Source organism: Leptonychotes weddellii, chromosome 1 (genome assembly GCF_054177405.1).
Source record: "Leptonychotes weddellii isolate Sample4059 chromosome 1, ASM5417740v2, whole genome shotgun sequence".
Lineage (NCBI taxonomy): Eukaryota > Metazoa > Chordata > Mammalia > Carnivora > Phocidae > Leptonychotes > Leptonychotes weddellii.
Genome location: NC_138369.1, coordinates 1,663,638 through 1,674,235, shown reverse-complemented (window position 1 = coordinate 1,674,235; position 10,598 = coordinate 1,663,638). Strand labels below are relative to the sequence as shown.

General features: G+C 40.7%; 1 protein-coding gene across 1 annotated transcript; it reads left to right on the top strand.

Moving 5' to 3' along the window:
• The first annotated feature begins 153 nt into the window (after positions 1–153).
• LOC102745912 (uncharacterized) lies at positions 154–10,189 on the top strand. The gene is made up of 3 exons (XM_081798332.1): positions 154–3,143; positions 3,995–4,055; positions 4,460–10,189. Exons 1-3 carry the CDS (start codon positions 3,008–3,010, stop codon positions 5,499–5,501), a joined length of 1,239 nt encoding a protein of 412 aa, XP_081654458.1. The 5' UTR covers positions 154–3,007; the 3' UTR covers positions 5,502–10,189.
• The last annotated feature ends 409 nt before the right edge of the window (positions 10,190–10,598 follow it).

The window sequence follows — 10,598 nt, the reverse complement described above, 5'->3', positions numbered from 1 at the left end:
TCCCTCTCCCACTCCCCCTGCTTGTGTTCCCTCTCTTGCTGTCTCTCTCTGTCAAATAAATAAATAAAAAATCTTAAAAAAAAAAGATTTTATTTATTTATTTCAGAGAGAGAGAATGAGAGAGAGCACATGAGAGGGGGGAGGGGCAGAGGGAGAAGCAGACTCCCTGCCGAGCAGGGAGCCCGATGCGGGACTCCAGGATCATGACCTGAGCCGAAGGCAGTCGCTTAACCAACTGAGCCACCCAGGCGCCCCAGTTTCTAATTCTTAAGAGTTGAAAAATGCAGTGGTATTTAAAAACAAATCAAGCCAAAAAACAACAACAGTCAAGTCAAGGTCTCAATTTTTAGTGTTACTTAGATGGTTATTTTATTGTTTTGGGTTTTTGTTTTGTGTTGTTGTTTTTAAAGGTTTTTACTTATTTATTTGAGAGAGTGAGCTAACAGAGAGAGCACAAGGGGGGGAGGCAGAGGAAACAGACTCCCCTCTGAGCAGGGAGCCCAGTGTGGGGCCCGATCCCAGGACCCCAGGATCACAACCTGAGCTGAAGGCAGACATTTAACTGACTGAGCCACCCAGGCACCCCATGGGTTTTTTTGTTTTGTTTTGTTTTTTAAGTATAGTTGACACACAACATTACATTAATTTGAGGTTTACCACATAGTGATTCCACAAGTCTATATGCTATGCTATGCATTATGTTATGTTCACAAGTGTAGCCACCATCTGTCACCATATGAAGCTATTACAATGCCAGGGACGATATTTCCATGCTGTACCTTCTAACCCCATGAGTTATTCTAGAAGCCTGTACCTCCCACTCCTCTTCACCCATCTTCCTACCCCCTTCCCCTCTGGCATCCATGAGTTTGTTTTCTGGATTTATGGATCTGTTGATCTTTTACTGTTTTGATTTTACCCTGTCCCAGTTTGACTCGCTCACCTTCTCATTCCATATGCCTTCACTGTCTGTATTTTATTTACAGCAGTTACCCTTCACCTAGATTATAGCAGATTTCCTTATTTTCCTCCCCCATGAGAATTTAAGACACAAGTGGTTCAGAATTTTCCTTTTTTAAAAGCACTTTACCTTTGTAGCTGCATGTAGTAGGAATTACCGCCTAAACAAAGGCATAGCTGAACATGTTGCAACAGAAACCACATGGCTGGAAAAGCCTAAATGATGTACTATCTGACCTTTGTATACAGCTTTCTGACCCCCACTCTAGGTTGTTACTCATGTTGAATAACAGCCATAATCATATCGTAAGGTGTATGTATGTCCAGAAATGCAGCTACTAGGACTTTAGGCTTTGAAGGCAAGCCGACTTACAACATTCAAATTGGGTAACATTGAGTGTGTTCTTGACTGTCCTTTTAGCTTTCCCCATACTGATTATAATATCTACTTGGGAGATTTTTATGAGAAACAAATAAGCTAATGGTTGGAAATCTCTGTGTAAAGTATTTCACACATCAGGGATGCTCAGTAGTACACTGTATTGTTAAGATTGACTTGAGGCTGTTGTGGGCTTTGATGGCTTTAAAATATCACCTGACACACAGCAGTGGAAGAGTTGATTGAATTTGTCTGTGGATGAAAATTTGTTGTGAGACATTAGACACTAGTGTACTGAGAAACTAGGAGACCCAGTGCAGCTTTACTTACTGACCTCACAAGAAGTGAGTTCCCATTCTGGAGCCTTCCAGTTGTGCTGCTGTTTATTATTCAGGCAAATTGCAGCCCCTGTATGGCAGTGAGGTAGCCTATATTCACACCTCTGCACGCAGAAGCCAGTGAAATGATGCACTTTCTCAAAGGCCAGGCTTCCTGGGGATCCTGCAGGCCAATGGAATCCATGTTCAGGGGCTGGGCAGTTATGCTTGTCTGCATGCCAAAGGGTGTGGAATGCTTATTGTGTGTAGAGACCCAAGAGGCTGGTGTATAAATCAGTGCCTCTGGATTTTCAGACAGTGGGAACAAATTTCTGGAGGAAAGTGCTGCCTGATCCTTTATGAATTTTATGATCTCAGCAAATTCACAGGCAAACCCTTCTGGACTTCACTGAATTCACTTCTACATGGAACTCATAACTGCTTCTTCACAGGCAGAAAGAACCAGGGCACACTTTTCTGGGACAGACAAGGCTGTTCTGGCATCTTGGGATGTCAGTCTGTGTGTTGAGGAAGAGCCATCACCCAGAACTGGTGGTTGTCAGCACCCACACCATGAATGCAGGCCCTGTGGTGAGGTCTGAACTCCTGCCTAGCTCCAGTTTGTCAGTACACTGCCTGTCTCCTAGAGAGAATGTAGGAAGGGAAGGATTGCTGTTTCATAGAAAAACAGAAGACAGATAAGTAAATATTAATGCCTCTCAAAAGAATATTATTCCACTAGGTGGACCTGCCAGTTTATAGTGCATTGGAGTTCAAGGAAATATATCTATCTCAGGGCCTGGGTTGAAGGTTGGGCATAAGCAGGCCCCTTAAGAATCAAATTGTTGGTGAGCAGAAAAGCAGGAAATGCTCTCAGACCCTCAACATGTTTTCATTCATTAAAACCTCATCTAGGTCCAACGTTGGCTTCATGTGCTGAGGCCTGTAGAGGACAGTGAAGAAAGAGAAGAAATCCTTTTCATCACAGGAACTGATGTTTTTAAAGAGGAAATCCTTGTTTTATTTGTATAGTATTTCTTTCTTATCTCCAATATATTGTGGACTGTTCTGGACCCTTTGGATGGAGGGAAAGAGTGAAAACAGTCACAAACTGTGGCAGGATGAAATCATTAGAGATGCTGTTAAATCTATAAGGCCAGCTGGCATCCCTGAGGATGTGAGTGTTTAATACAGGGGAGGAGATAGGATGACAAAGCCCAAGAGTAGATGGGGGGCCGCAGAACTATGTGTCAGCTTGCTGTGAATCAAGTCCTGGTTCCCCGGTCAGCCTCCTCCTTCCTCCTGCACACACTGGTGGAGAATGGTACCTTGTTGAACCAGAATTTGTGGGATGTTTCAGGACTCAGTGGTTTTTGAGGATGTGGTTGTGGACTTCACCCCGGAGGAGTGGGCTTTGCTGGATCCTGGTCAGAGGAGGCTCTACAAAGATGTGATGCTGGAGACCTGCAGGAACCTGGCCTCACTGGGTAAGCGTGGCTCCACCCCTTCACTTACCTGCAAGCTATTGAGCTTGTTCCAAAACTTGAGCTGAACAATGGGAATTAATTGCTAAGGAAGACAGACAGACATGGTCACAGTACTAGAGCATATAGTCTAATAACTTTCTACTGTACATATTTGAACCGCTACTTTCTCTCTTAAATGCTTTTAGCCTCTGTAAAGATTATAACTCTGTGCCTTAAGAGGAGCAAGCATTACAATTGGAAATATTAATAAAAAAAATTACTCTTCTTCCTGAGGAAGTTGAATTTTGTCAGATACCTTAGTGTCTTTTTTTTTTTTTTTTTTTTTACTTTTCATCCATCCTCACAAAGGTCCTTGTTCACACTGAAAAACCTTCCATATTTTCTCTTTTAAAGTTAGTATTGAGCATGTGCATTTTGTCCAATTCCTTCCCATGTTGCTTTTCTGACAATAGGGCATTTATGTCATCAGAAGTCTCAATCTTCATGGAAGCATTTCCAGTAAATTGCCCACCATTTTGGCCTCTTGTCCTTATTGTTGTCAATGTCCTGACATAGACAAAACTCTTCAAAGTTTGTTGTGTTTTTTTGCTCAAAAGTACATTCTTCCTTATAATATTTGTTTAATTTTTGGATCACTATTTGAAAAGAAATGAATGTTTCCAATTTATCTTTTTTGCCTTCATCTCACCAGTTCTTTCCAAAGAAAGTAAGTAAATTTTGTTGCTATTTTTCATATTATGACACTGAAAATCAGTAGGTCGAATCCTCTATAGCATATGTTTAGGGAAGAAATATGACATGAATGGAATATAATAAGATTCAGAAGAAATATTCCTGGTTCCTCATTGTAGGTGAAAACTGGAAATGCCCTGGCATTGAACATCAGCACAAGAACGAGGGGACATGTATGAGGTGAGTGGCATAGACTTGAGAGAAAGCAGGTCTCAGGAGAGAGTCTGAGTATGCCATGATAGTAATGTATGTGTCTGTGTGTACATATGTAGGTATACATCAGATGTTAGGTATTCAGAGCATTTTTACCAGTTTTATAAAAGTGGTGCACATGTTGATTATTTGAGACAGTTCCACTGTAAACAGCTATCAGGAAACAAAATGCAGTATGTAAAAAACACTGAAATGGTACAAGGGCTTGAGCCCTCAGAGCATTCAGCTTATATACTACTTTAGAACAGTTCTGACAGGGCAGAAAATGTACACATTCACTGAAAATGGTAAAAATGTAATCCTATTAATCATTAAAAGCCATCAATGAATTGTTAGCTAATCATTGGTAACATGATGCCTATTTTCAACAGGTGTCATGTGGTGGGGATACCCTCAGAAAATAATGGAAGTAATCAATGTGGAGAAACCAATCAGATTTCAAATTGTATTGTGCATAAGAGACTTCCTACTGGAGTAAATTCCTGTGAATACATTAAGTTTGAAAAAGCCATCATGAATACTACACCCCTAAAGAGTCCCATAACATCATCTCAACATGGACAGAAACCCCATCAATGTAAGGAATGTGGGAAAACTTTTATTTGTTACTCATCATTTAGAGCACACGTAAGAGCTCACACTGAAAAGAAACCCTATACGTGTAAAGAATGTGGAAAAGCCTTTATATACTTCTCCAAACTTAGGGTCCATATAAGAATCCACACTGGAGAGAAGCCTTATGAATGTGAAAAGTGTGGGAAAACCTTCAGATCTCCCTCAAACCTCTGGACACATAGGGAGTCTCATACTGTTGAGAAACTCTATGCCTGTAGAGAATGTGAGAAATCATTCTCTTCTCCCTCGTCTCTTAGAAAACATGCAAAGGTTCACAGCGCAGAGAAAGCCTATGAATGTAAGGAATGTGGGAAAGCCTTTCTTCATTCTTTTTACTTGATCATACATGCAAGAATGCACACTGGAGAGAAAGCCTATAAATGTGTGGAATGTGGGAAGGCCTACAGCTGGCCCTCTGACCTTAGGATTCACATGAGAACACACTCTGGAGAAAAGCCTTATGAATGTAAACAGTGCCAGAAATCCTTCAGTTCCCCCTCATCCTTTAAGGGACATCTGCGAACTCACACAGGAGAAAAACCGTATGCGTGTAATGAATGTGGGAAAGCCTTCAGCAGTCTCTCATACTTTAGAACACATGTGAGAATTCACACTGGAGAGAAACCCTATATATGTAAGCAATGTGGGAAAGCTTTCAGTTGGTCATCATCATTTCGAGGACATTTGAGAACTCATAGTAGAGAGAAACCCTGTAAGTGTAAGGAATGTGGTAAAATCTTCAGTAGACTCTCATCCCTACAAAGACATGTGAGAAATCACAGTGGGGAGAAACTCTAAATGTAAGCAGTGTGGGAAAGACTTCTGTAATCCCCTATCCTTAAAAAAAAAAAAGACAGGAACTCCCACAGGAGGGAAACCCTATGTCAGCAAATGTGGCAAAACCATGTAAATTAATATCACTTATTGTGTACAAAAATTGCTTACTATTAGAAAATTTTTATAAGCATCTTAGTTTTTTTTTTATAAGCATCTTATATTGTTGGCTTTATTAGTGCCTTATTCTTAAAATAGGCTCCTATCACATTATTTACAATTTTTTTTTAAGATTTTATATATTTGACAGAGAGAGAGAAAGCACAAGAAGGGGGAGCAGGAGAGGGAGAAGCAGGCTCCCTGCTGAGCAGGGAGCCCGATGTGGGGCTCAATCCCAGGACCCTGGGATCATGACCTGAGCTGAAGGCAGACACTTAACTGACTGAGCCACCCAGGTGCCCCACATTATTTACAATTCTTTCTGAGAAATACATTTAGGAGATAAATACTCCTTTAAGTATTACTTTGCCAAGGCAGCCCCAACAAATTGCCACAAAGTTGATAAAGAAACAGAAATTTATTCTCTTCCAGATCTGGAGGCTAGAAGTTGGAAATCAAGGTGTCATTAAGATTGGTTCCTTCTGGGGCTCCTGGGTGGCTAAGTTGGTTAAGCGTCCGACTCTTGATTTTGGCTCAGGTCATGATCTCAAGAGTTGTGAGATTGAGCCCCATGTGGAGCTCCATGCTGGGTGTGGAGCCTGCTTAAGATTCTCTCCCTCTCCCTCTGTTTCCCTACCCCTCCTCCTGCTCATGCTCTATTTAAAAAAATGTATATATATATGTGTGTGTGTATATATATATATGTATGTGTGTATGTATATATACACACACACGCACACACACACATAGGCACCTGGGTGGCTCAGTTGTTAAACGTCTGCCTTTGCCTCAGGTCATGGTTCCAGGGTCCTGGGATCAAGCCCCACATTGGGCTCCCTGCTCGGCAGGAAGCCTGCTTCTCCCTCTCCCACTCCCCCTGCTTGTGTTCCCTCTCTCTCTCTGTCAAATAAAATCTTAAAATATATATATAAAATATATTTCCTTCTGAGGAGGAACTTGATCCATGCCACTTTACACGCTTCTGGTGGCTACCACAACACTTAGTGTTCCTTGGCTTATAGACATTCCAATTTCTGCCCTGTCTTAACATCACCATTTCTACCTGCTTGATCCCTTTTTTTTGTAAGGACATGTGTCATAGAATTCAGTGCCCACCGTAATCCAGGATGATCTCATCTTGAGATCCTTATTACATCTGTAAGGACTCTTCAAGTAAAGTCACATTCACAGATTCAGAGTGGACATATCTTTTGGGGGGGGCCACCATTTTACCCACTATATACCCTGTCAGCCAAGTTACATACCTTTTGATATACAGTGTTTTAATTATGAATTGTTTACATAGAAATTATTTATCCTATAAGTCTTTGGACCAGTAGGTCTTTTGAAGTTATTTTTAAATATGTAATCTTTGGGATTTTAGATCCATTTTATTTCTAATTTTCATTAGGTTTCAAGCATGTGGTTATTATGATAATGATACTTTGGTGTCATTGGAATTTTGTTTCTTGCACATACTGGGATTTATATACCAGACATCTATTCTCTCTTTTCTCCTTTCTAAGAAAAACAGTATTTTTGAGGTTCTCAGTCTTTTGTATTTAAAAAAAAAATGTATGTTTGGCATTTCTTCTAGGTAGTGGACACAATATTTTATTTTCTGGCAGAGATTCCTCAGTGTAAAGCTGTTGAATGAAGACACCATCATCTGACTTACTTTCCTCTTTTGCTCATTTTTGCTCACCTTAGCTCTTGGCGGGAATTGGATACAGAGCTTTGACTATGATAAAAGCTAGAGTAGCTATTTTGTGATAGATTGTGATGTATCAATGTGGGTAAGCCTGGGAACATTTCCCAGAATCTTTTCCCCATATTGTCCCAGATTAGAGATGGTAAAGATGGCAAACTTTGCATGAGATCAGAAAGGCAGAAATGAACATGTCATACTTAGTTTTGTGAACTATTGTACAGTAAAATGTATGCATCAGAGCTTGGTGAGCACCAGTTTCCAGCAGATTTTCCTGCCTTCTGGGCCCATTAATCAGGAGTGTCTACAAACCAAAAATCAGTTATTTGACTTCATCAGAGTTGGTGTCATCCACAGGCATCTCCCATAGCTCTCCTGTCATGTATCCACTTCCATTCTCACATATCCATAATTTAGATCTTTCCTGCAAGCTCCAATACATCCACCCAGGCCACTGATTTGTTTGTTTTTTGGTTGGTGACCTTTCCTGACACTCCCTCATTTCTCCAATTTTACCATATTTGTGTTAGGTTGGATTTGTGTTGTAAACATTTTCCTGTAATATGTCCAGTGGCCCTGTGTACCTGACTCCACAGGAACTTCTGAAATTTATAATTGTGTCAGAAAACACAAAGGACTTTGTTTCCTGATTGCATTGTCAAGTGGTTGCATTTACCCTGTACTTTTTGTTTCTGGACAATTCTATATGAGAAATAGGTACCTTATAAATACATGAAGCAGATTGTGGGAGTTTTCTGTTACAGCTGAATGCAATCTCTAAATGATAGTATGTGTTCAATTACAATTTTTATGTTTGCAAAATAATTTGTCTTTGCTCTTTGGTCAAACAATTTTTTGGTACTTAATTCTTGGAAGAATCCTAGTAAAACTGATTTTATATTTTCTGTATATTTAAAACATTATCTTTCATGTACTGAAAGGATATGTTACAGTATTCCAATACAATTATGGACTGTCAAAACAATACTGTAAATTTTTCTTTTTAAACATACATTCTGAGGCCCTAAGACACATTTTAGTTTTTTGGGTTTTTAAAAAAGGATTATTTATTTATTTGTCAGGGGGAGAGAGAGAGAGAGAGAGGGATCAAGAAGGGGGAGGGGCAGGAAGAGGGCCAGGGAGAAGCAGGCCTCCCACTGAGCAAGGAGCCTGATGCAGACTTGATTCCAGGACTTTGGGATCATGACTTGAGCCGAAGGCAGACGCTAAACCAACTGAGCCACCCAGGCATCCCCAGATTTTAGTTTTTTTATGTGAATTTTCATATTCTTATAATGATAAGCAATTTCCCCTTTAAAACAACTTAATCCATTTGTAAGGGTAAAAACTTATATATTGGCTAGGTCAATGCCCACCAGCCAGAACTCATGAGAAACACGTGCAGTTGAACAAAATTCCTGCAATAGGGTGACTGCTTAGCATGAGGAACAATGGAACATCTCAGAAATTGCATAGTAGAAAGAACCTACAGAAAGTGGATTTATTTCAGTTGATTTGGGGGAGGGCATCACAAAAGTAGACTTTGCACTGGGTTGGACACTGTCAGAAAGTGTAGAGTAGAATGTTAATTCAGCAGGCTTTGGTTACTCAAATTCTGCACTTTACAAAGAAAACACTAGCCCTTGACCAGCTCCTGGGAGATAAATTCTGAGTCCGTGGAACATTCTGCCTAATAAGAGTGTTTCGTAAGTCTACATTCTTGGACCACACTGTATCAGTTTGGGTAGTTTATGCTAACAATGTGACTGAGAGTGAATGCCTGCTTTTGTATGCATGAGGCTACAGATGATGCTGTACCAGTATGACCTCTGAGGAAGGGAGCTGGAGGTTAAGTAGCTAAGCTCAGTTATGTGGATGTTACATGGCTACATGACTGACCCCCAGTAAAAACCCTGGAGACCAAGGTCGGGTGAGCTCTGATTGTCGACACTTCACATGTGTAGTCATACATCATTGCTGAGAGTGCTGTCTATGTCACTACTGAGAGAGGACAACTGAAAGTTTGCACCTGATTTCTCCTAGGCTTCATTCACCCTATGTGCTATTTCCCTTTGCTTATTTTAATCTATCCTTTTACCATAATTATGGTACAATGGCTCTTCTGAATCCTGTTGGTCCTTTGAGAGAATCATGAAGCCTGAGAAAGCTCTTGGGGACTTTTGATACAAGAAGTGAATGTAACTGTATGATTGAGAATTTCAACAGTCACCAGAGTCCACATGTATCTGGGCTAGAGAATGTGGCTGTTTATAATTCTTTTCAAAGAATTGTAGGGGCGCCTGGGTGGCTCAGTCAGTAAAGTGTCTGCCTTCGGCTCAGGTCATGATTGCAGGGTCCTGGGACTGAGCCCCATGTTGGGCTCCCTGCTCAGCGGGGAGTCTGCTTCTCCCTCTCCCTCTGCCTGCTGCTCCTCCCTGCTTGTACTTTCTCTCTTTCTCTGTTAAATAAATAAAATCTAAAAAAAAAAAAAAAGAATTGTAAATTGCATTATATGTTTGGCATTATCATTTTGATGCTATTATAGTCCAAATAACAGAACTTGTATCCTGGAAATCATAAAAGTTGTCCCTAGTTTGAAAAAGGGATAGGATCATCTGCATAGTTTTACCCCAGCATATGTCCTTTCCTATAAGCAGAATGAAATCTATGCAAGCTTTTGGTGATCCAGTAGATGCAAGGAAAAGAACTGTAGCTGGCGAGGTGATTTTTCCTAAGAAAAATGAAGGTGAGCGGCAAATACAGTATGTCCTTTTGAGTACTATCTCCCCCCCACCCCCGCTCTCTCTCACTCTCTCCTAAATAAATAAAGTCTTAAAAAAAAAAACACACACACACCAGAATCTTAATTTTTAGGTAAGCAAAACGATTCTGTCCACCTCCTGGACAATGTTACAAAGAATGGCAGATAAAGGAAAGAAGGAATCTTGAGCCATCAGGCCTTTCTTGGAATCCAGTTGGAAAATAGTTACACCCCCCTGGGCCATGCTTGCCCTCACCTCAGGTACTTAGCCAGAGGGAGGTGATGGCAGAAAAGGGTGCAAAGGCCAGACTTTGCTGTGTCTCAGTCTCCAGGCAGGATTCTTTAGGCATAAAGACTGTAACACTCCTACACCTCCCTCAAGGACTTCCTTCAATGTTTTACCACTGTAGCTTTGCTCTGGTTATTGTAACTTCACCCCCGACACCCAGAAGATATGTTAGCAGTCATCCTTCAAATATATGGCCCACTAAGA

What these genes read in the sequence shown, in the direction of transcription:
- LOC102745912 (XM_081798332.1), top strand. Translation starts at nt 3,008, where the DNA reads ATGTTTCAGGACTCAGTGGTTTTTGAGGATGTGGTTGTGGACTTCACC. An exon ending in CAGGAACCTGGCCTCACTGG is followed by an intron (nt 3,144 to 3,994) that starts GTAAGCGTGGCT and finishes TCCTCATTGTAG; the next exon opens with GTGAAAACTGGAAATGCCCT. An exon ending in AACGAGGGGACATGTATGAG is followed by an intron (nt 4,056 to 4,459) that starts GTGAGTGGCATA and finishes TATTTTCAACAG; the next exon opens with GTGTCATGTGGTGGGGATAC.